The sequence below is a fragment of the Camellia sinensis genome, chromosome 6 (assembly GCF_055761805.1).
Source record: "Camellia sinensis isolate YWXY chromosome 6, ASM5576180v1, whole genome shotgun sequence".
Classification (NCBI taxonomy): domain Eukaryota; kingdom Viridiplantae; phylum Streptophyta; class Magnoliopsida; order Ericales; family Theaceae; genus Camellia; species Camellia sinensis.
The window spans coordinates 102114836-102140538 of record NC_138966.1 but is presented as its reverse complement, the minus strand read 5'-3'; the positions used below and the strand labels follow the sequence as shown (position 1 = coordinate 102140538).

General features: G+C 31.9%; 2 protein-coding genes across 5 annotated transcripts; one reads left to right on the top strand and one right to left on the bottom strand.

Annotated features, from left to right (window-relative positions):
* Positions 1-869: 869 nt before the first annotated feature.
* Positions 870-5889, top strand: LOC114287283 (2,3-bisphosphoglycerate-dependent phosphoglycerate mutase 1). Of its 2 annotated transcripts, none has more exons than XM_082874327.1 (9): positions 870-1260; positions 2116-2387; positions 2620-2843; positions 3279-3397; positions 3505-3661; positions 3752-3853; positions 4003-4122; positions 5333-5393; positions 5477-5889. In XM_082874327.1, exons 2-8 carry the CDS (start codon positions 2117-2119, stop codon positions 5375-5377), a joined length of 1038 nt encoding a protein of 345 aa, XP_082730453.1. In that variant the 5' UTR covers positions 870-1260; position 2116; the 3' UTR covers positions 5378-5393; positions 5477-5889. The 2 variants fall into 2 exon arrangements, with proteins under 2 accessions (XP_082730453.1, XP_082730454.1); XM_082874328.1 differs by having other exon boundaries at positions 870-1318.
* Positions 5890-9679: 3790 nt separating this feature from the next.
* Positions 9680-18142, bottom strand: LOC114287284 (uncharacterized). 3 transcript variants are annotated; one of them, XM_082874330.1, is made up of 7 exons: positions 17692-17905; positions 16602-16679; positions 13945-14069; positions 13614-13790; positions 13217-13315; positions 11449-11691; positions 9680-10227 (listed from the first exon to the last, which is right to left on the bottom strand). In XM_082874330.1, the coding sequence occupies exons 3-7, from the start codon at positions 14011-14013 to the stop codon at positions 9877-9879; spliced, it is 939 nt and encodes a 312-aa protein (XP_082730456.1). In that variant the 5' UTR covers positions 14014-14069; positions 16602-16679; positions 17692-17905; the 3' UTR covers positions 9680-9876. The 3 variants fall into 3 exon arrangements, with proteins under 3 accessions (XP_082730456.1, XP_082730455.1, XP_028086386.2); XM_082874329.1 differs by having other exon boundaries at positions 16602-16686; positions 17692-17893; XM_028230585.2 differs by lacking the exon at positions 16602-16679 and having other exon boundaries at positions 17692-18142.
* Between the last annotated feature and the right edge of the window lie 7561 nt (positions 18143-25703).

Here is a 25703-nt window from a genome sequence, read left to right as displayed (position 1 = left end):
AACCTCCAATCCGTCATCCGTTCGCCAGATTGGCGGATTGAAGAAAATCAATCCGCATCCGTCCACCAATCCGACGGATGTGGATTGAGCGGATTGGCGGTTTGGCAGATGGATGCGAATCGCTTTGACGGTTTAAAATTTTTATAAATTTTCAACATAGTTCAACTTGTGCACTTCCTCAAAAAAAATATATATATTACAGTCAATGACTTAAAAAAGTATTATAATCACTATATGCCTTATCCAAAAAAAGAAAGTTTGAAACTTTTGAATATCACGATCACTGTATGTCTCATCCACATATTATGATCATAGCATGATTCATCCACATAAAGTATTATAATCTGTGATTTTTAAAATATAATAACAATTCAAACCACCAAAACCATGAACAGAGCAGTAGTAGAGATTGTATGTCTCTGTATTGTTACATCCATATATGTTTTTGAAAACAAAAACCAACCAGCATATATCATATTTTCTATTTATTATTTTTAGAGCTAAATTTTAAAAAATATATATAGATAAATAATATGTTTATTTTTTTCAATTCAAAAAATATATTCAAGTAGAAAACTTTTTTTCAACAGAATATTTAAACTCTTTTTTAATTGAAAACACAAACATAATATTTAAACAAATTGAAAATACAAAGTCTTATAAATTATTAAGGGTACTTGCGATTTGACAGTTTGGCAGTTCGGTTGCGGCCAAAGAAATCTCAAATCCGCCATCCGTCCGCCAAATTGGCGGGTTGGAGAAAATCAATCCGCAACCGTCCGCTCGTCATCACGCATCCATCCAAAATGCGATGGATCGATTCGGTTCGGTCGATTTTGACGGATCGATATATCCGCTGCTCACCCCTAGCTCCAACAACCCGAATGCGAAAGCTTATAGTTTGTTTAATACAGGGAGGATCCTTACCTACCCCGCGTGACCAAAAGAGACGCGACATTTTTGTTCTCTTTGTTTTTGTATCGAATTGATAAACTGGCAAGAGAATTGGCACTATTCGATTCCCTTTTCGAACCCATCTGTGTGTGTGTTAGAGACAAGCATTTCTTCTTCTATACATAACTCTGTCTCTCTCGATTTTGTCTGTTTTAGACCCATGTATGTATTTGTATAATTTCTCTAACTCCCATCACTTTCAACATCTCCGTTAACTTATTTCCTAATCAATCATCAACAATCATTTTCTTCTCCTCCTCGGTTTCTTCGTCAATCCCACCATCTATCTATAACTATAACTACTGTGTAAGATCTCTCTACTCATTCCGTTTAAATTTTCTCTTTCTTCTTTTCTGTAAGATTGGTATGTATGTGTTTTCAGGCTTTTCTTTTGATTTATGTTTGTGGGTTTAATTTATTATTGCTCTCCTGGATCACCTTTCTCAAAATGCATTTGTATTTCCAAGATTTGTGTTCATGTTTGTGTGTGTGTGTGTAAATGTTTGTGACAAAGAAATTCTTGGAGTTGGATCTAATTTATCTTGTTAATTTCCAGTTAAGAAGAAGTATGTAATTGATGGGTTGTAATTGATTTTCTGTGATTATGTACCTCCCTCCTCCTTTTTTAACAATTTCAATATTATATTTTGTGGGTTCTATGGGGGAAGAACATGCTTTTTTTTTTTTGAAATTATTGTAAGCTGGTTGACTTTTATATGTGATTTAATTGTGTGTGCTCTTCAAGATTTTTGGCGTTGTTCATGTTTAATTCAAGAATGCATGAAACCCTAATTATGTGATTGTGAGATTGTTTAACTCACTGTACTTTTATTATTATTATTATTATTATTATTATTTTTGTTGATGTCTTAATTCACCTCACTTTCAATTCCTTGTTATTGTTCTCTCTTTTCTTTCCTTTTTGATTTTCCTATTTCCTTTTTGACCCTCCTGTTTGGACAATGGAAATATAAAGAACCTGTTCCTTGAATCAGTGACCTCATTTTGAGTTGAATATATTCTTCCTTTTACAAGCACTGAAGTATGTGCCAGTCTCTGTGCAGACTATACTTTGTGTTGTTCACAAAATGGGCACTATCCATTTGTCTAATTTGTATGTATGCATAATTACTTGGGTTTTTTTTCAAATTTTTTTTTCAGAATGTCTGCTACGGCATTTCACCAAGCCATTGGGACCCTTCAGTCCCATGGATATTTCATCAACTCTGGCTTTCAGCAGGAGAATGGGAATTCTTCATTGCAGTTGATCTCAAAGGGTTTCAGAGTCGATATTGGGCTCTCGAGGAGGGGAAGTTATTGCTCTAGACAGAGGAGTTATGTTGTTGCTCAAGCCTCTTCTTCTCAGACTTCAGTATTCAACCCGGTTTCATCCCCATCAAATACCACCACCACTGACTCTCGAAAGAAATCAAGTAATATTGTCTTATTTCAATTTGACTTCAATTAGAAAAGAATACAAATTATAAAAAAAATAAAAATAAATAAAAGAAGAAGAAGAAGAAGAAAATAATAGAAGTTGGCATGCACGTATTGATTTTTTGAGATGTTCTCAATTTTTTTTCCCTTCTGTTTCTTCTTTACTTGGAAGTGAAGTGGATCCTTTTTTATGGATTCTTCTAATTTCTATTCCTTTTTCCTTTTCAGATGAAGCAGCCTTGATCCTAATTCGCCATGGCGAGTCTTTATGGAATGAAAAGAACTTGTTTACAGGTTGTGTAGATGTGCCATTAACCAAGAAGGGTGTAGAAGAGGCAATTGAGGCTGGTAAGAGAATCAGCAACATACCTGTCGACTTAATCTATACATCTGCACTGATTCGTGCACAGATGACTGCTATGCTTGCCATGACGGAGCACCGTCGCAAGAAGGTAATATGTTGAAAAGTCTTGTTGGCACCAAATGCTCTTTGGTTTTTCTTTGTTGGGATCTCAGATGTTGGAAGCTGATAATATATCTCACTGAATATACTTGTTGATGCTAAGAATCTAGGGAGAAGTAATTGATAGGAATAATGGGATTTGGTCATACAAACTGTAATTTCTTTCACTTTATTTAGGATATGTATGGATCTTGGATTTAGATAGGGATTTGGAAAGGGAAAGGAAAAGGCAAGTAAAATGGAGAAAAAATTTAGCTTATATTTTATTCACATTTTCCTCGCCTTTCTCCTTTCCCTTTCTAGAGCCCTATCCATGATACAAACACAGCCCTAAGATTCCAAGTTTCATTATTGTTTCAAAAACTCAGAAATCCTGAACCTGATTCCTATAATCTTTTTATCCACTATATCAATCTGCTTGCAGGTGCCTATCATTATGCATGATGAGAGTGAGCAGGCGAAGTCATGGAGTCAAATTTTCAGCGAAGAAACCAAAAAGCAATGCATTCCTGTTATCACAGCTTGGCAACTGAATGAAAGAATGTAAATTGCGTCACTGTTTCTTCTTTTCTGGTTATTCCTCTTGCCTCCTATTCTCATTACACACTTCCCTGTATTGTATCTGACATATGAACTGTTTTTCTCTTTAGGTATGGGGAACTACAAGGTCTTAACAAACAAGAAACAGCAGATAGATATGGAAAGGAACAAGTTCATGAGTGGCGCCGTAGTTATGACATACCTCCACCTAATGGCGAGAGTTTGGAAATGTGTGCTGAGAGAGCTGTTGCTTACTTCAAAGAACATGTGAGTAGGTTATGTGCTTATTTGTTTTATCTTTTTATCTTGCTTTCCTCTTATTCATTAGCAATTGATATTTGAAATATTATTTTACAGATTGAACCGCAACTTGTATCTGGAAAGAATGTAATGATAGCCGCCCATGGGAACTCATTGAGGTCCATTATTATGTATCTCGACAAATTAACATCCCAAGAGGTGAGAATTTAATCTTAGTGGGGTATTAATTTGCTGTGTCAAGCTGATCAAAACAAACAAAAAAAAGCCCCCACTTTGTGTCAATTTCTGATTTTTATGGTAGACCTTTTTTTTTTTTTTTTTTTTTTTAAATTTTGTATTTTTATCAGGTTATTAGCCTAGAACTATCAACTGGGATACCTATGCTTTACATATTCAAAGAGGGAAAATTTATGAGAAGGGGAAGCCCTGTTGGACCTGCTGAGGCAGGGGTTTATGCTTACACTAAGGTATGCAACTTTTTTTTTTTGATAAATACACTAAGGTATGCAACTTTGCCCATGTTGTATTTGAATCTGCTTTTGATCACTGTATCCTTCACAATTACTTTATTCTGATGGTCATAGCTTAAAAAGATACATTTGAAATGTTGCTTACTCAATGAAAATGGACTCCGTGTAGTTGCTATGAAGAGAATGAAGATAATTATTAACTCATTTATAGAACATTTTGAGTTTGCTAGTATTGAAGGTTTCTGGGGAAAAAAAAATTGTCATCTTCCTTAGCAGGAAAATAAAATTTTGGGTTTGTATTAATATATATATAGTCTTTGTTCATATTGCATTGCATCTACCCACCCTATCTTAGAATGTTTTAAGTGTAACTTTTGAAATGGCTTAAATTTAGTGGAGAATGATGATTTAAGTCTTAACAATGAATCACATGCTTCCATATGGAAAAGTGAATCTCCCAGTATTAGTCTATGCCATGCATGAAATTAATGTTTTGTACTTCTGTAATAAACCCATAAAATATATTATATTTGATCTTCTATGACTAAAATATAGAGAGTCTGCTTTTCTCCCTTTTTGTTTTTCTTGAATAAGATTACAATATTCCATCAGTTGTTCTGTCCAATTACTTCTCAAAGAAAAAAAATTCAATCCATTGTTTAATACCCCATACCTATGCTATGCCTGTATAGTGTGTTCTGTATGGGAGCTTTGTCCTTCCATTTGTTGGTGGAGAATCTTCATGGAGAAATAGCAATGCAGCAGTGGCTTTGAATATTTATAGATATGTAGTGGAAGATGTGCTTCTCAATTATTGAGTGAAGTTGATAGAAACTCTTTACCTTGTTTTCTGGTTGTGAATATGTCAATATACATTAGATTAAAGGGGCCTAAATTTGCCTCATCAAATGGCCTTTCTCTGAGAATCCAACTGTTTTCTGATGCACTGGCTGGAACCTGGCACACATTCTTTAGTTAAAAAAGGAAGGCTTAGGTACGAAGTAATGAATATTTATTCTTGACAATGTTGCCTTTTTTTTGGGGGGGTTTAGGTAGTTGAACTTCTAGTTCCATCAGATGATAAACTTCAAATTATGTGCAACTGAAAAGGACAAGAGAGAGAGAGAGAGTGCTATACATCTTTCTTTTCTTCTCTATTACTAATAATTTGGGCAACTAATCTTTTTCCCCCTTTCCCAAAATGCAGAGTTTGGCTCTCTACAGGCAAAGGTTAGATGAGATGTTTCAGTGATGATCATATCAGTCAGGTATATGAATTTTGTTGATTTTCTTTTGCTTCTAATTCCCTTCTTCATACTTTCCTAGCCTCACAGCTTTTATCATTTTGCAGAGTCTTACCTTTTGTTGCATTTCCAATCTGCATATGTATCTGTGTCATGTTCAAGGTGAAAAGCTGTTATGCATAAGCACGTTCTCTGAAACTGTTATATCCATCATAAAGCTGGTTACTGCTCTTTTGTAGTTTTTGTATTTCTTTTAGGGTTACATGTTTATGATAGGTTGTGAAGTTTAATCATATGATAGAAACTGAAATCAGATGATATTAATCTCGGACTTTTGAATCCCTTTGTGAAATTCACAGACTTCGTAATGTAGGGATTTTCGATCACAGGGAAGAAAGATGTTTACTAGGCCTTAGAATTGTAGTATCAGTGATGGCAAGGTGTTTTCCAGTCGCTATATACACATGAAAGGTTTATTTTGTACCAGATATGAAATTTAGCTTCAAATGGATTGTATGAATAGCGTGTTTTGGTTGTGTCATGGAAATTGAATCTATATGCTGTGTTTGAAATAAGATTTGAAACTACATGATTCTTGTGATGTTCACAGTTTGTTATCATGTCTGTTGGTGTTGTGGTCTTATCATGTGATGCATCAACCACTTTATCTCCCTGGTCAAGAATTTGAAAAGTTAAAAATGGTTTTTTTTTTTTTTTTTTTTTTTTGTTGTGTGTGACAATTTTCACCGTAGGATGTGCTCAAATCATGCTCTGACCCGCAAAAGTTGTGTTTGCATCATGAATTTGGGTAGAGACTTGGAAAAGGAAAAGTGAAAAGGTGGGTAAAATGTAAATAAAATATAGTTATATTTTACTTGCATTGCACTCACATTTTTCTTTCCCTTTTCAAATTTTTATCCAAATCCATGATCTAAACAAAACCTGAAAGATCAATTAAAGCAAAGTATCCCGTGAAAAAGGTTCAAAAGTGCAATTGACTCTCTTAAAAGATCATTTTGAATAAATTGCTTTATCTATTTTAATCAATTTTAGTAATATACCAACTACTTGATCTTTCAGGTAGTAAATTGTATTTTTGAACAAGTTTTAGGTAGCAAGCTACTTTTGAACATCTTTTTTGGGAACTAGTTAGACCTTTGTACATCTTTTGAAGGATAGATTGTTCAAATTTATCTTTTACGAAGCTAATTGCACTTTTGAGCATTATTGAGGGGGTAAATTGTTAAAAACACAATGTAATTAGCATAACACTCAGGCCGTGTTTGGTAATTGGGATGGGGGCAACTTATCCAACCACGGATGAGACTGCAGCTTAATCACCCTGGACATCCAATTCCCATCTTATTTCATTCAGATCCAAACATGACCTTAATGTGCAAAAATATTTGAGATTCTGGAATATGAGCATTTTGTTGATCATACTCTCTTATTGGTTCATGTTAAAAAACTGTGGATCTGTGAGGGCTGATGTTCCCATCTTATTTCATTCGGATCCAAAGCAAGTTTAGATTGGAAGACATGAAACTTCCATCCGCTTGCTTCAAATCCAACACAAACAGGTACTTTACCCAACCTTCAACAAAGTACAGAAAAAAAAAAGAAAAAGAAAATGAAGAAATTAGAGTGTGTTTGTTTTGAAGGATTAGGGTGTAGGATTGAACTATTAATCCTACCGGACTAGTAGTCCATTGTTTGTTTTATTTTTTTTGTTCCGGACTATTAGTCCCATATTTGTGGGACTATGGGATTGTTTCCATGGGATTGGTATCTCATGGGATTAGGCTCTGAAATGTCTATTTTACCCTATGTTATTACTTAACAAACAATTAGAAAATGATAAAATAGTCTTTTGAACATTTATAAATTATTTTTTTAGTGTTGTTAATTTAAAATTATATATTAAATAAAAAATTTAAATTATAAATTATAAATTAAATTTAATTAAAAATAATAAATTATAAATTATGGCCTTATAAATTAATTTTTTTTAGTATTGTTAAAAAATTAAATTTACATATTAAATTAAATTATTTTTTTAGTGTTGTTAATTTAAAATTATATATTAAATAAAAAATATAAATTATAAATTAAATTTATTTAAAAATAATAAATTATAAATTATGGCCTTATAAATTAAATTTTTTTAGTGTTGTTGAAAATTTAATTTATATATTAAATAAAATTATTTTTTATTGTTGTTAATTTAAAATTATATATTAAATAAAAAATAAAATATATAGATTATAAATTTAATTTAATTGAAAATAATAAATTAAAAATTATGGCCTTATAAATTAAATTTTTTTAGTGTTGTTAAATTATAAATTATAAATTACAAGGGTAAAATAGTCTTTTAAACATTTATTCTTATCCAGTTCGTCTAGCCAAACATTGGATTCACTAAAAATAGTCTAATCTAGACATCTAATCCCATGACTAAACAAGCATAGGATACAAATCCAATCCAACCAAATAGTCCAGGGATAATGTATCCCGGGACTAACAGTCCGATGGATTACAATCCCTCTTTATCCAGTCCGTCCAAACAAGGTGTGTTTGATCGGGGAGATTATTCACTATTAGGATTGTAATCCGTGAGAGGCTCTTTATCCGACACTTGTTTTTTCTTTAGTCCGCCGGACATGGAGTTTGGTCGGACTCCTTATCCCTCATATGGGGGACTATTGTATCCTGGGGGGTATGGGACAATTTTCGGGAGACTATCCACTGTTGGGATTAGGTGATGAAATGACCATTTTGACCTTCTACTATTTAATTATGTATTATACTTAGTAAAATTCAATAAAATTTAAATATCTCAATTTAAAAATAAAATAATTTTGTTTAACTTTTTATTGATGTTTTATTTATTTAATTTTTTAAAATATTTTTTTATAGATATTTTATTGATGTTTTTTTTTAAAATTTTGTTTATAATTTATTTAATTTCATTATTTAAATTTTAATAGATGTTTTATTTAATTATTATTATTTTTAAAAATAAATTTATTTGAAATTTTAATTAAAAAAATAACATATATTTTTATTGATATTTTATTTATTGAATTCAAAAAAAATAAATTTATTTAATTGTGTAAAAAATAAAATAAAATATAATTTTATTTAATCTAGCTAAAAAATTAAAATATTAAAGATATGTTTAATATTGCTATTACTTAGTAAACAATTAAAAAATGTAAAATAGTCCTTTGTTTATTTATCCTATCTAGTCCGTCCAAACAAACGTTGGATTCACTAAAAATAGTCGTTTCCAGACATCTAACCCTATGAAAAAACAAACACATGATACATATTCAATCCAACTAAATAGTTCAGGAGATTCACAATCTCAGGACTCAAGTCCAATAGATTTTAATCCCCTTATCCAGTCCATCCAACCAAATGTGCAAGTATATCAAAGGTGAGTGATGTTAAACTCATAGATGGTGTGTGGGTCAACTGTGAAAGAGATACTCGAGAGTGTTCATCACTCAGAAAACAAAAGTTTAGAATGTACCTGTTTAAGCTTACTCATCAACTTAAAGTAACGGCACCTAAGAACGAGTTTCGTTTTGTAACTCGAATTTCTTTTGGCCCGGGTGGTTCGACTGTCCAAAACGAACCAATTCCGTTTTGTAGCTCGAATTTCTTTTAGCCCAAGTGGCTTGACTGCCCAAAACGACGTCGTTTTGGGTAGTTTTTTTTTTTTTTTTTTTTTTTTTTTTTTTTTTTTTTTTTTTTCGCATATGAAGGAGAAGGAGAAGGAGAGAAGAGGGAGTTGTGTGAGAGAGAGCATATCATCATCATCGTCAACAATATTATCATCAACGCGTTTTGGCATCAACAACAAACAACACCACATCCTTTGTTTTTTTTCTCCAGATAACTCAGAACAGAGAGAGAGATAGATCTATACACACACACAGAGAAAGAGAGATACACATATCTGTTGATGATGGCGTCGGTGATGGCGGTGATGCCTCTCTCCTCTCTGTTCCCTGTTCCTCTCTCTTCTCTCTTTTTCTCTTTCTCTTCTCTCTCTTCCTCCCTTTGTTTCAGAATATAAGAGGGGGAAAAAAATGCCGAAAATAGTCGAGCCACTCGGGCCAAAGAAATTTTGAGCTACGAAGGATTATTCTCTAAGAACTCATTCATAAGGAAAGTCGTCAAGTATATTTCGAGCCTTTCCTGTGTCACAAATCTAGTAAAAGTGAGGTATTATCGTTAAGTCAGCTTTAGCAATCTTCACTCGTATTTCAGTACTGGAGAAGCTTTAAAGGAGACGAGCATGAAGATAATAGATTGGGAGTTAAATATTATTAAAAGCTATAATATCAACCTTCTGTCACAATCGCGAAGAATAAATTCAGAACAGTAGAAGATTCAACAAGAGCAAACTGTCCTAGACAAGCAAGTTTAATGATGGCTTGCACATGGTACTTGTAAATTGCTACATGGTTGTCTAGGCTAAATTACGTACTCTGCTCTATTTGTCATCGCCTTCATGAGATAGAGATTTATCTTCTTTTTCATCTGACACATCAGAATCTGACTCAGACTTCGCAGGATTTAAACAGGTGGCAGTTGTGATGGATGGTTGATGGGCTGCCTCGAAAGCATTCCCTCTCGCCCAAAATGATTGAATCCTCTTATCGTCTACTCTCATCCTCTCGGCATATTTATTGATGTCAAAACCCGCATTATCTTTACCACCAAAGCCAGACTCGAGCTTGTCCTTGTCAAATAGGTCCTCCATTATTTTCATGGTATTAGGATCATCTGAATAAACAAATTTGACTTTGTTGGCTGTCTTGGGTTCTAAAAAGGGCTTCACCACCTGCAATCATACAATATTGTGAAGTAAAAGAAAACCTTTCAACACAAACAAATTACTCTAATCAAGTACCCATGATTAACGAAAAAGGCACATTATAAACAGTATAATTGAGTGTCTACTCAATCGTAATGGTCAGAATCACCCGGGAGATATGCAAGTCAAAGTAGGATGATCAAATAGTTTTAAACATAACATATCTTCATTGGCAACCTTCTGTTGAGCACACTTCATGAAACCGGAATTATATGCAATGCAATCGTCATTATAATCTTATAAATCCTTCCATTGTACAATATAATTTGCCGATTTCATCTCTATCAAATTGTTAATGGGTTAGCTGACGGCAGTTTGACTTCCCCAAGTATGGGGGAATATTTCCGAGATTTTAACAAACAAGATTACTTTTATTTATTGCAATTTAAAAATTAAAAAAATTAAAAAAACCTTCCCAGAGGAGAGCTGAAGCTCATAAACCTAAATTTTGAGATATTAGGATATGTATTGAAAAGTGAGATATGGGTACGGGAACATGTCGTGGACACCAATATACATTGCATATTGTATAATATTATTAGATAAAATATTGTAAGTTATCTAAAAATATACTTGAAATTAAATAGGTTTTAGAAAAAGTATGTAATTTCTATCTCTCGTGACATCCATGTGAGAGGCCAAATATGGGAAAATAAAAGAGTTCATGTAATACGGGGGTTTAAACTTTCAATGGTTACTAAAGACTAAAAGTTCAGTAGTAATGCAGAAACCTAATTTTTTATTTTATAAATAGAATACCTTTACAAAATTAATTAAAATTTAAAAAATGTTTGAAATACCAAGGAAATGTATAATACCACAATCTTGTTGAAAACTAAAAAGTGGTAGGAGACTCCTAGTGCAGCCTTGCTCCTTGCTCTGACACCTCCCTCCAGCTCCTACTCCTACTCCCGCTTTTGCTCTCAACTTTAAACTCTCCTATAGGGCGCTCGCTCCCCGTCCTCCATCCTGCCCCCACTCTTACTCCCAATCCCAATCCCGCCCCCGCTTTGTGCAACTACAAATAAAACTCTTCTTTAAAATCTAATACTAGGAGATTTCCATCAATTGTGGGTCCAAGATGTTTCAACAGACCATCAATTCCAAAGTCCATCTATATCACCAGTTATATTATTCAACATATATGATTCTATATCAAATAATGGAGAAAGGTCAAAATGGGTGTACCGTCCAGAATGGTTCAAAGAACTTGGGCGGGTTGTATAATATTGCAACACCAAGCCTCTCAGGATAGTGTTCTTGCAAAACATGGGCAGTTTCCTTTGTCGATTTGACTGAGATATTCGACAAATTGAAACCATGGAAGTCTATCAGCCAGATCATCTCTTCCTGGTTTTGTGGCAGATTCATAATAGCATTCTCCATGCAATAAACCAAGTACCTAATTTGTGCTTTAACAGACTTTGAGTTCTGCAGTCAAACACAAACTTGAAAAAGTTGTCAAGGCAGAGCAACAAGAGGCATGGTAGTCCTCTTTTAATACTTGAATCCTAGGAACAACAATACAACGTAACCGGGCCAAATATCAATTTATAAGCAGAACACCTCTGTGAGAAACATATGCAAAATAGGCAATGATATGGACAGAGCCAGAAATTTAGACAAATAACATGAGCTATATTTACATTTTTTTAGGACTAATTTGCAATGTGTCAAAATCAAACATAAAAAGTTCAATACAAACAAAAAGAATTACTTTGTTTGGTTTTAGAATTTTGAATTCACTTTTCAAAAAATTGAGTTTTTTCTGTATTTTTTTTGTTTTCATTGGAATTTTTTTTAGTTTTTAGATACACCTAACATAAATAAATACACTAGTATAATATTTGTAGAAAAAATCTTTACAAAATTCACTAAATACAAAAAATATATATGAAAATTCAGTACATTTTCGCATTCTCATATATTTATTGATTTTTAAAATATTTTTTTACAAATATTCTACTTTTTAGATACATCTAGGTACTAAGGTTAGATGCATCTAAGATGCATCTAAAAAGTAAAAAAATTGATTAAATATTACAAAAAATTACTAAAAACAAAAAAATACGAAAAACAAAAAACTCAATTTTTAGAAAATTTAAGTTCAAAAATTGGAACCAAACTAGGTGAATTCATCTATCAAAATAGTTCTTGACGATCATCTTTTATCAAAGAATTCATCTTATGATTAACTTGTACTAAATTTTTTGGAACTTCAAAATATAGCAAAAACCCCAATTATAAAGCAAAAACAATTTGCATGAGAATCCTATGAGAAACATTTATAAGTTTTTTAACTACAATAATAAATATCTCATAAAATCAAATCACGACATTGAAGAAAAATTCAAATAGCAAATAAGTCAAAAAGTGTGTTAGATATAAAAGACTTTTTTGATCTTGTAAAAGACTTTGGTGGGTGAGCATTTATGCCGTGGGTTTCAATGAATTCACAATGAGATCAAATATAACATATCGTTATTACAAAAAAAAAAAAAAAACTCTCATAGTGGGAGAGAGAAATTTCAATTAAATATAAGGGAAATAAAGCCTATTACACAAGTGGAAATTTGAACACCCAACTTTTTATAATTATTTTTAGTGAAATGTAAGGATTTTGCATGACAAGCTAACCCCATTACTTCAAAGCCTTAGGTGTTTAGGTGGGGCACTACTAATCAGACACTTATCGTTGATATATATACCATACATAGGAGGTGTTTTCGAAAGATTAGGGCGTTGAATTTTGTCTCAAGAGTAGCAATCTGACTGATAGACTCATAATGATGAAAACCATTCAACCCATTTTTGGACATCAAAAAGGTCATGTATCTAACAATTCACATAATCTATAGCTAAGGAATCAAAGAGCATTTATTCATTCAATCCTACTAAAAATTTAGTTGCATTACAACATATGTACATAGAGGCAGGTGTAAGCATCAGACGAAACCTGGCAGCCTGGTCTCATGACAAGAACTGGTCTCCCATGCTTGTCTGCATAATTTGACCTGTATATTTTTCCTGTTTCTGCCTCACGAGCAACCTCATCCTACATAACAAAGGAAGGTTAAAAATATTGTAAAGATGAAAATATTGTCAAGTATGAGACCACGAGCCAACTTTGAGGTTACTCATGAAAAATTGAAACCTAGGCTAGAAGGAAAAGATAGGCCTAGAACCATCATCAGAATTTTTTTGGATGAATAGAACCATCATCAGAATGCTAAAGTCTAATCGCAGGAAATTAGATCCCATGCCAATTTTAGCATAAGTCGAATGCAATAAAAAAGATTCAAGGATTCTGACTTAAAAGATTACAAAAAATTAACAGTGAGCTAAGTGGTTACCCATCTAATCTCTTCTGGCTTGTATTCCAATCTCCATTTCAAGGTCTCTTTCATCATTTTAGTTGCCTTCTTGACATTCCAGGCCCGTGCCCTTAAATATCTAGAGATTGATGCATCAGAACAATAAATAGATGACTTATCAGGCAATGGCCCAAGCAAACTCCTCAACACATTAATCTGCAAACATTGGAAGAATTTTGAGCCTGAAATATCTTTTTTTTTCCCTCTGATAGCCACATTTGCATGGACAAACATTAAGCTAAACACAGAATATAAATACTTACGGATACACTTACAAATTAGAGAAGAATACATAAAATATGCTTTATACCTTTTCCTGCTTCTCATCAAATATTAATTCACATCCATTTGAAGGGGATTTATTTGAATCTGCACTCATAGCTTTCAAAGAAGTCTTCCGGGAGGTTGACAATTAGAACTTTGAAGAAACAAGTACTAGCCAACAAAATCAATAAACAAGCAAGAGACATTTAGTAAGTACCATAATACTTGTACTCCCCACCCTTGTTGCATGATTTTTTTTTTTTTTTCATTTTTTTTTTGGCCCGGGGGGGGGGGGGGGGGGGGGGGGGATAGGTGACACACAAAAAAGAAAAAAAGTGAGATTGAATGAATCCAAGACGAGGGATTACTGTAGCTATGTGAAGAACAATTTTTGCTAGTCTACATTGGAATGGAAAAACAAAAACTAAATTCTTCATAAACTAGATATAAATCATAGATTGCAAAGACAGGTGTATTATAAATTTGTCCTTTCATAAATTCTTGCTTAACAAAGGGGTGACCACTATTTAAATTCAAGATTTACCCAAAAAATAAACAAATAGAAAAGAGCGAAAGAAAAAGAGGATGATGAAAACTTTTAGGATAATTTAAATGTGTGTTAAGACCCATTTTATGGCGAAGGGTGGTGGCTTCTAAATTTGGTGTTGGTGAGGGGGATTGGCGGTCTGGGGAAGTGATGGGATCACATGGGCGGGGCTTGTGGAAAGGAATTTGCTTGGGAAAGGGGGAGTTTTGGGAGAGGGTGACTTTTCGTGTGGGTACTGGGGAGAAGGTTAGATTCTGGCAGGATAAATGGTGCAGAGTGATGGCTTTGGCGGTGCGTTTCCCTTTAATTTTTAGCATTGCCAGGGATCGGGAGGCCTCAGTTGCTTCTTATTTGGGGGCAGGGGACGTGGTGGTTTGGGACATCCAATTTCGGCGTGAGGTTTAGGATTGGGAAGTGAATCAGTTGGGGGAGTTATTCGCCTTTCTGTATGGGTTGGGCCTTTTACATATGGAAGAAGATGTGTTGGTTTGAAATGTGGTGGGTGCTAAAGGTCAGTTCTCTGTTTGGTCCTTTTATCGGTGTTTGGTGGGGGAGGTGGGAGGTGTGTTTCCTTGGCGGAGTATTTGGGTGCCTCGAGTTCCTTCTAAGGTGGTTTTCTTTTTATGGACGGCTGCTTTGGGCCACAATCTTACTATTGATAATCTAGTTTGTCAAGGGCATGTGTTACTAAATCAGTGTTGTATGTGTTGTTGAATCGGTGTTGTATGTGTTGTGTAGATGCGAAGACTGTTGACCACTTAATTCTCCATTGTTCTCTTGCTTCTCGACTTTGGGGGCTAGCTTGTTCTCTTTTTGGGTTTACATGGGTGCAGCCAAAGGGGGTTATGGACATGTTGTGGAGTTGGAGGGGGGCCCGAGTTGGGAGGTATCAGGGACGAGTGTGGTCGTTGGTGCCTTTTTGTTTAATGTGGTTAGTCTGGCTGGAAAGAAATAGGAGAATCTTCCAAGGACTTGAGCGTTCGGTGTCGTGGTTGGAGGATTGGTTCTTAGTTACTTTGTATAGTTGGTTTGGAATGTAAAATGGATCCGGATATATTTTCTTTCTTAGATTTTTTGGACGATGTAATTGGTTAGGCGAGTTTTGTTTTTTTCCTTTAGTTGTCTTGGTTTTGTTGCATCTTCTTGATGCTTTCTTAATAAAATTTATTATTTATCAACAAAAAAAAAATGTGTGTTAAGACCCCCCAAAAAAATTACACCTCTTTCAACTAGCTTAATCTTTTAATTGAGTTGTTACCGCGATTGTTAACAATTTAACATGATATTAGAGTAGGTAAGGCCTGCCTTCAATACTCATCACCTCCCTTGGTGACTTAGCCGCTTATAACAAGAAGCAAGAAGCAAGAAGCAAGAAGCAAGAACGCATTCACATGTGACAAAAAAACATTGATGTGGATGTCTCACATAGAAGGGGCTACATGTGAGGGGAGCAGTGACGGAGCCAAAAGTTCTATTTAGTGGGATCATTCAACAAATCATCATCAAAATTATTACGCCAAATTTTTAGTTATACAAAAGCTTATCAAAATCAACTTTTAAATGATACTCAGTCCACAAGAATGTTCGTGAGAGAGCAGAAAACTAAACTTATATGTAAGTACATAAGCATCACATACTAACAAGGAAGAGTAGCTCTCAACTAGACAATAATTACATAAGCATCACGTATGTCAGTCAGGTGGTAAACAAAATGTGGTGGGAGAATATAATCACCCTAACGTTATTGCTCAACTAAGTTTTGTTTCCCAAAATTGACACCATCATATTTGTCTTCTAACAATTTTTAGGTGTGTCAATTCATAAAACCTCCCTAAAATTTTACATGATATCTCACATAAATACTAGTAAAAATCTCTCAATGTTCAGTGGGTTCACTGACTTTCACATACTATGCCCTTGGAGGGGAGTGCTAAGAAAAATGAGTTAGACCTCTCTTTAATAGCTTAAACTTTTAGATGAGTTGGTTGTTTATAATTTAACAATATTCTACATGACATTCTACCAACTCTGAAATTTTAAGAAACATTCCATCTACTACAGACAGCGTATGCATGTAAATGTATTGAAACACACAAAAAAGTTTGGCAATCAGAACCCTTAAAGCCAATAGGAGAATTAGTGAATAATAATTGTACAATTTCCCCTTCATCCACTTAAGAGCTTCCCTTGATTTCCATTGTTGTGTGAGGCCAAATTTAATACCACGTCCAAGCCTACATGCTTGCAACAAGTCAAGCGCTCCACAATTTCAAATTATGATATTTCAACATTCAACTGGCACAAGATTAATCTCTCTGATTTGTGGAACACTTCCTCATAGTACGCAAGTTGAATGAAAAAATAAATAATTTTAGGAATTTTATTTTTCAATTTCCCCACTTCTGTAGTTTCCAAGAAAATCAAACAACTAAAGAAAATTTTTGGTCATCCACAATTGGCTTCATGTTCTCAACAACTGCACCAAGTTCTCAAAACAATATTTTTGCTTTCAACTCTTTGTTGGCACTTAAAGTGACCCAAAATGAACATTAGATCACATATTATAATGTCATAGGCACGATGCAACAAAATTCAAATGAAGTTTGGCAGTGACAAATTGACATAGTTGATGCCACAAAAATCAAATTGAGAAGTCGTTCGGGCTACCCAAAAAAAGTTGAATTTTAAGTTAATGAGGAAGTCAAGTATAATGACATTATTGGATAAGCATTAACCACCAATGGATAGCCATTCTTACTGCAAAACAAGCCTAAAAACTAAAGTTTTTTTTTATTTTTTTTATTTTTTCTATTTTTTTATTTTTTCGGTGCAACAGCTAAATTTGATTGTGAAAAAATTGTCATCAAAGAATCTCACAAGAGCCACCACAGAAAATAACTATTGTGGCAACTCAAAAACAATTGTGCATTTCACTTTTTGTTTTCTGTTTTCATGGGAAAAAAAAATTGTTTGGCAAATTGTTTTAGAAAACTGTTTTCCAAAAAAAAAAATCTGAAATCAACCCACTTTCTGAAAACTTTTTTTTTGTATTCCAGAAAAATAAATAAATAAAGACAATTAAACAGAGTGAATAATTTGAAAATTATGGGGAATTCTACAAAATGAGTTTGTCAGAGACATTCCCTCTGACTGAAATATGAGAAGCAAATAAATAAGAGAGTGAGAATAGGGAGCAAAACAGCAGTGAACGCGCTAACATGAGCCAGCGAAACAGAAGAAGCTTACCGGGTGTTGTGGTTGCTCCGAAGAAGAAGACGAAGTTTTGGGAGATCTTCAGAGGCCTAAAACCATGGAATCCGAGTCAACAATCAAAAGGGTAGACTCAGATACCGCCATTGGAGATGGGTTTTGCATTGGTTTCAACGATCCGAGTCTCTCTCTATAATATGCAATGGCACAAAAACCATGTGAGAACAAAAATACAGCCAAAATTGAGCTTGTGATTCTGGCTTCGTTTATTTGGGTTAAAATAGTCTAAAATAAAATAAAATAAAATAATTAAAAATTTAATAAAATAAAATATTATATTTAAATTACAATTATTTTATTTTTTCTTCTTACAAAAATTAAAAAAATTCATCTCAAATAAAAAAATTAATTCCAAATTAAAATAGTAAAAAACAAAAAATTTTAAAAAGTAACACACATCCACACATCCACACGAAGGCTCTTGTTTAAAATAGTCAACAATGAATAGAGGGTTCTCTCATTTTATTGGAGGATCAATCATCGTAATATTTTTATTTCATCATATTTATTTTTTAAAAATTTAATACTTTAAAATTAATTCATCATATTTATTTTTTAAAAATTTAATAATTTATTTTAAAGATATATTTATCGCTTATTTTTTGAAGATAAATTTGTAAAAATAAAAATTTTATAATTATTAGATTGAATTAATTTATTTAAATAATATATATTAAAAATAATACAAAATAAATATTTTAAATTATCAAAATAACACCGTGATAGGTCTTACAATCAAGGGATTAATAATCTCAATCCCCTTCTTATAACCCAAACAAACCCAAACAAACGAGGCCAAAGTCTCTTTTGAAATGATTGTCATTGGACTTTTACTTAGATTTTTTTAAATTTACCATTTTTTCCTTGACTTCTTTGAAATGTCCGTAGCATTTATTTTATTTTATTTATTTTAGCCTTGCGAAGAGAATAGTTGGGCCATGAGAATATTCCTAGGTAAATGTATTTTGGACATATTTAATTGAGTGGATTAGAGTATGGGATTGAGATTATTAATCTGTAAGTCTAATTATTCTATGTTTGTTTTAACATTTTGGTTTAGGATTATTAATCCAATGGATAATTAATCCAATAAATTTGTAAGATTATTAATAATGGGATAGGGGTGGGATTATTAATCCAATGGATATTAATCCAATTGGATAGTGAATACTACACTAATTTAATAGGATTATTAATACTTTACTATTAATCTTGTGTATCAAACATGACCTTAAAACACTAAATTGGGAGTTTTAAAAGCATCATTAATGAGTTAATAAGTGTAAGAAAAAATAAATAAATAAATAAAGGTTAAACTAAACTGTCACATCAATAGTGTGGTTTACATGATGTCATGTCATTAGTGGTATATTAGTAGTATTGAATTAGTGGTATGAAGCATTTTTCAAATGTTATTTATATAGGCATGAGATTTACAAAATTACATATTCCATACCCACACCCATATGACACATTTTAGTTATTTATTTGGTAACAAATCTAATATCCCTAATATTATTCTATTCCTAATATTGTCTACATAATAGCTTAACCCCGTTGACAAAGTGACTTTTTTTCGGTATTTTTTTATTAAAGTATGAGATAAAAAAAAATTGAGTTTTTTATTTTTTTATTTTTTATATAAAAAATGTGTAAAAATTAACATAAATGAAAAGGAATTCTTGATATTTTTCTTTTGTGAGTTAAAATTTTTTAACTTATTAATATTTTTCATAATTTTTAATTTTTTTAACTAAATTAATCAATTGTCAAACGACTCTTTGATGGGTCTAACGATGATTATGTTCTTGTGTAAAAGCTCTTATTTGAGAAGATACAATAGCTACTATTTAAATGTATGGATAAACATTGTGGTGGTTAAGGCCCGGGGTTTAAGCCTTCAGGTCACAGGTTCAATTCTCTTTTTTTTTGGACCAATCTTCTGGACAAAACATAGTTGGTTAAGAGGTTAGATCTCAGATTGTCTAATTAGTACTTAGTGTCGGTTTAATGCTCCCCCGCTGTGCGAATTCTTACTTACGCGGAACTTGTCTTGGGAGGTCAGGATAATCTCCTGGGCAAAGCATAGTTGGTTATTAGCACTTGGTGTGTGTTTAATACTCCCCCGCTGTGCGAGAGGTCGGGGCAAGTTTTAAAGTTATAATCTGCTCGCTCGAAACGGCTAACAAGATACCTTGGTGATCTCTGTAAGGGGCGCTGCCTTGCGAGTCCTGATTTAAGCGAAACTTGTCTTGGGAGGTCAGGGCAAGTTCTAAGGTAGGTTATAGTCTCATCGTTCGGAACGACTAACAGAATACTCTGGTGATTTCTATAAGAGATGCGGCCTTGGACCTGCGGGAGAATAGGGAGGATTTTCTTGTAACAAAAAAAAAAATGTGTAGATAGTCCGTTTGAGAAGAGGATATTGTACTTTAAAAAAAAATTAGAAAGTTAAAATCAAAAATAAAAGTAAACTAATATATAAGATTTCTTACCTTTTATCTTACATTTTGCATATTTTTTTTTTATAAAAAAAAATCTAAAAGATATTAACTTTATTTACTTATTTTAAAGTAATGTTACTAAAAAAATACATCTCAAATAATTTTAGAATAGTCAAATCATTTATTGCTTATTTTCTTTTTCTGTCCTTATAAAATCAGATGAATTCTACATCTTTAGATACAATTGTAAGTAGTAAAAAACTTATAAAAATATAGATTGTATTTAAATTTGTCTGTTTTAGAATTCTTTGTCAATATCAATATGTGTCATGCTATGGAGACCTTACTATTATCCAATTTGTGTTCGTAAAACTAACTACTAGTATTTGGATAAATATAACATTTATTTAACAATTAATTTTATAATGCAATCATAGAAGATCTAAACTCAAACCCTAAGGATGTCTCTTTTTTAATGACTGTGATTGCATGATTTAAAACTTTGATTTCAAATTTGGATTAAAATAATAAAAATTAATAATAAGATGCTCTATGTAAAAGATAAAATATTTTTCTTATAAAGATATTTAATTAATTCATTAGACTTGAAAAGTCTATTGAGTTAAGCCACAAGTTCTACCCTTCGTTCTACGTTAAACTCATATATTTTAGGGCAAAGTTGGGCCAGCTCATTCTCAGGTTTTGAATGAATTGGACTGGTCCATGGGTCATAAAATTTTTAATAAAATTTATTTTAAGTGATAATATTGTTATGATTAATGAACCGAAGAAAGAACTTTTGATCTACACTAATGTTGCAACTTGAATATTCTAAAACTGCTGCATTTTTTTTTTTTGAAAAAAATATGAAATAAGTCTTATTTTTTTAATGAAATTTCAATTAAGTACTATTAATAACTCTCAATAGTGTCAATATAGTGTTAGTAGGACTCAATAGAAATTTTATTGAAAAAATAAAACTTACTTGATTTTTTCTCCCTTTTTTTTTTCTTTCAATCCTTTTTTTTCTTTTTTTATATTAGATTTTAATATATATATATATATATATAGAGAGAGAGAGAGAGAGAGAGAGAGAGAGAGAGAGAGAGAGAGAGAGAGAGAGGGGGGGGGACAATTTGAAAACTTAGTAAAAAGTCAACTCTCAAAAAAGTGAAAAAAAAAATCACTAAAACCTTATTTTCATTTTTTAAAAAATACTTTTCAGAAAATTTTACTTTCTTATTTTTTGTATTTTTTTGTTTTTACTGAATTTTTTTAATATTTTAAGTAATTTTTTTACTTTTTAGACACACCTAACATAAATATACCTAAAAAGTAAAAAAATTGTAAAAAAAATCTTTAAAAAATTCACTAAATACCAAAAATACATAAAAAAATACAAGAATTTAGTACATTTTTCTATATTTTTATGTATTTATTAATTTTTTAAAATACTATTTTTTCACATTTTTTTTTACTTTTTAGATACATCTAAGTAAGGTGCATCTAAAAAAATAAAAAAAAAATGTTTAAATTTTTTAAAATATTTACTAAAACAAAAAAAACATGAAAACTAAAAAACTCAATTTTTAAAAAATTTAATCCAGAAAATTCAAACCAAACGCACTGAATTTTTTGTAAAAAAAATTACTAAAAAATCAAAAAATTAAAGGAAAATGAGTGGGAGCATTAATTAGTACTCCCATTAATGATGTGGCAGTAGGCCCTACCATGAATGATTTGATATTTTGGCCTTGATGCTGTATTTTTTTTCTTTTTTTATCGAATATTATATCATTAATAATCTTTTTAGAGTTCTAAAATTAATGGTCGCTATCATTATTAAAAATTAAAATGTGAATTTTTAACAAACTTATCAAAACACTGTAGAGAGAGAATGGGATGACTAGTAGGTGCAACTGACAGAGAGAGAGAGAGAGATATGACTAGTAGGTACAACTGACAGATATGGTCAACCGAATGTGTCAAATAAGAATACAGAAAATACTTTTTATACTGTTTCTCTCTCTTTCCACACAAATTTTCAAAACAAATGGGCTCCAAATTCCCAAAAAAAAAAAAAAAAACAAAAATTAATTAGTGTGTTTGGTTTGAATTTTTTGGATTAAATTTTTTAAAAAATAAAGGGCTCGTTTGGTTTGATTTTCTGAAAAAATTTTGGGAAATTTTCTCTACAAATAAGTTTTCAAAAATAATCAAACCAAACAAATTTTCCCAAAAAAATTTCTCAAAACTTGTAAACCAAACAAGTTTTCCAAACAAATCTCTCTCTCACACATATCAAATCAATCACTTTTTCCAAAACTCTATCTCAAAATAATTTTCCAAAACATCTTTTAAAAAAAACTAAACCAAACATGTTTTCGTACTTTTTATCTCTAAAACACATCTCTCAAACTAAACTTTGGTTTTCATGTTTTTTTTAGTGAATATTTTTAAAATTTTAAATATTTCTTTTTTACTTTTTTATATACACCTTACTTAAAAAATAAAAAATTTGTGAAAAAATATTTTAAAAAATTAATAAATACATAAAAATACAAAATATGTAAGGAATTCTCATATTTTTTTTATATTTTTGGTATTTACTGAATTTTTAAAAAGTTTCTTTCACAAGTTTTTTTTACTTTTTAAGTATATTTATGTTAAGTATGTCTAAAGAGTAAAAAAATTACTTAAAATATTAAAAAAATTTCAATAAAAATAAAAAAACACAAAAAAATAAGAAAATAAAATTTTCTAAATTTTTTTTTTGAAAAACTCGAACCAAGCATGCCTTTAGCCACGGCCTCTGGGCTCCAGAATTGTGAACATATATCAAACTAGAATTAATACATTTTTAAGTAAGGGTAAATTACATTCACACCCCTAAAGTTTATACTTAATACAATTTTTTTTTCTCCATTTTAAAAATTATAATCCCCTCTTTGAGGTTTAAAATCACGTTACAAATTAATCTCTATGTTTGTTAACCGTTAACTAGCAATTTTTGTAAATGTCAGCTGTTTATAGCGGTGTTTGCAGAATTTTTTTTTTTGATTTTTTTTACTAAAAGACAAACTTTTGCAAAACTAAAAAAAACAAATACAAACAAAATATCATATCTAACCCCATAATCATTTCACTTTTTCTCTCACAAACATCACATCTAACCAAAAAAAACCTAACTATCTTCCCAAACACCAAAAAAATTTTCTCCAATAATATCTTACAACTAAAAAACCTATATAAAAACCCACTTCCCAAACACCCATAATGTCTTGTAAATACCAATTTTACCCTTTTTTATTTTCATCCTTTTATACTATGTTTAGTTAGGGGATTTGAGAATGAATTTGAAAAGGAAAAAAAAAAAAAGATGAAATGTGAATAAAATATATTTATATTTCACCTAATTTCACACATATTTTTCCTTTTTCTTTTCAAATCTCTCCCCACATCTTCCAACCAAATACAACACTATTGTATTTTCTTTCTCTCTACATACAACACAACAGCTAGCCATTATTCCCTCCTTGCTCCCTTATCATTCATACCATTTACCACATCACCACCTCATAAATCAAAGACAACTTGTGTTGAGAAAAATAATTCTTTGAATCAATTAATCAAGGGCAAATTACAAACACCCCCTCGAGGTTTGGTGAAAATACAGATTTCCCCCTGAGGTTTGAGAAATTACATCCCGCCCCCTGAGGTTTATATTTTCATAACAAATTGCCCCCTGAGGTTTTTATTTTCATACAGATTCCCCCCTAATTTCTCCTAATTTGTTATGAAAATTTAACCCACAGGGGGCAATTTGTAATTTCTCAAACCTTAGGGGGGAATCTGTATTTTTACCAAATCTCGAGGGGAGTATTTGTAATTTGCCCATTAATCAAATATGTAATGTGCATTAAAGTTTTTGGTGAAATAACCCAATGCAAAACAGCTGAGTTCAAAATCCCAAAATCAAATAGCGCAAGTCAAGCACCCACAACTAACAACAAACAAATGAGCACCGAAATATCAACATCAACACATGACAATGAAATAAATAACCATAATCATGAACTGGACAATTCCTTTACTACATACAACCAGTGACACATAATATACCAAGACAACAACAAACCCAATCTCACAGCACTAACGATGAAAAGCAAGACTGTCCACGCCCTGATTGTGCTGAACGGCGAGACTGATTTCGTCGGTGATCACGACACTGAAGGTTTGGCAGAGCTTCGGACATGGTTGTGTGATGAAGATTTGGGTACTGATTTGGTAGTGATGGTGTTGGCTTATTTTTCCTACGAAGAAAAATATCATAAATGCAAGCGTGCCAGTAAGGATTGAAAAATCCTTACAGATTCAATTCAAGTCAATTATCAAGCGATTGTGTTGACGGTTCTTTTGCCTCAACAAAGAGGACTTCAAAATTGCCAAGTGTAGAGAAAAGAAAAAGTAAAAAAAAAATGAGGGAGACGGAGAAAGACGATTGAGTGAACAATCAAAATAATCATTACTTACCTCTACCCCTATGCTTCGTAAAGGAAGTGCTGAAAATAAATGTTTTGAAATATAAATCTATGTTAAACTACTCCTAAGATAAGAAAAATGACAAGAAATATTGAAATCAATTGTCTTTGATTATGAATTTTGGGTCTTTTACAATGTAGTCATGAATGGCTATTTATAGACGAATATTTGTAGGAAAAAACTTCCAGCAATAACTATCCAATAACCACCTAAAACTACCCACTCTTCCATCTTCATTCCCATAATGCCACATAACCCTCCATGCCTTCATAACTTCTCATAACCTCCAAATGAGTAAGAGGATGCCACATGTCCTGTAATTATATAAATAATAAATAATAATAAAAATTACAGATTTATGGGGCTAACATTACCCCCTGCGACCCTTAAAAATGATACTTATTTGAATTTTTGAAGGACCGAACCAAGCAAATGACTAATCTAAGCAATAAAGTGCTTCGAATAATATCAACAAAATGCTTCGAATGATATAATAGCACCAATAAACTGCTTAGAATGAGCATGAAATTATGACTAGATGTTGCAAATTATATATATACGCATTGAAGGGCTATTATTGTAGAAAAGTTTCGAAGGATAACCACATATTTTCAAGACAAAGCCAATGATTCACCTTAGCAAACTGTTATACATGCTAAATAACTAGCTTCGAAGGTGGTATAGAGGACTAAAATTATCATTCGAAGGTCGAAAATGCCAACAAATGACGAATTACATCCTTAAAAATACTCGGCAAAGCTTCGAAGGTTCACAACTATCACTATTTTTTCTTCGAAGCTGTTGTTGATGCAAGATGGAGTGCTTCGAAGCTTACAAAATTATGACAAAAGGGCTTTCGAAGCAACTTTTGGCCAACATTGTGGTTATTCAAATTTTGTATGTTTTGGTTCACACATAATTAATGAAAATATTAATTTTATGTTTTAAACCAATTATTAATTCTCCGAAGACACCAAAACCGTTGTTCTTCGGACCAACTTT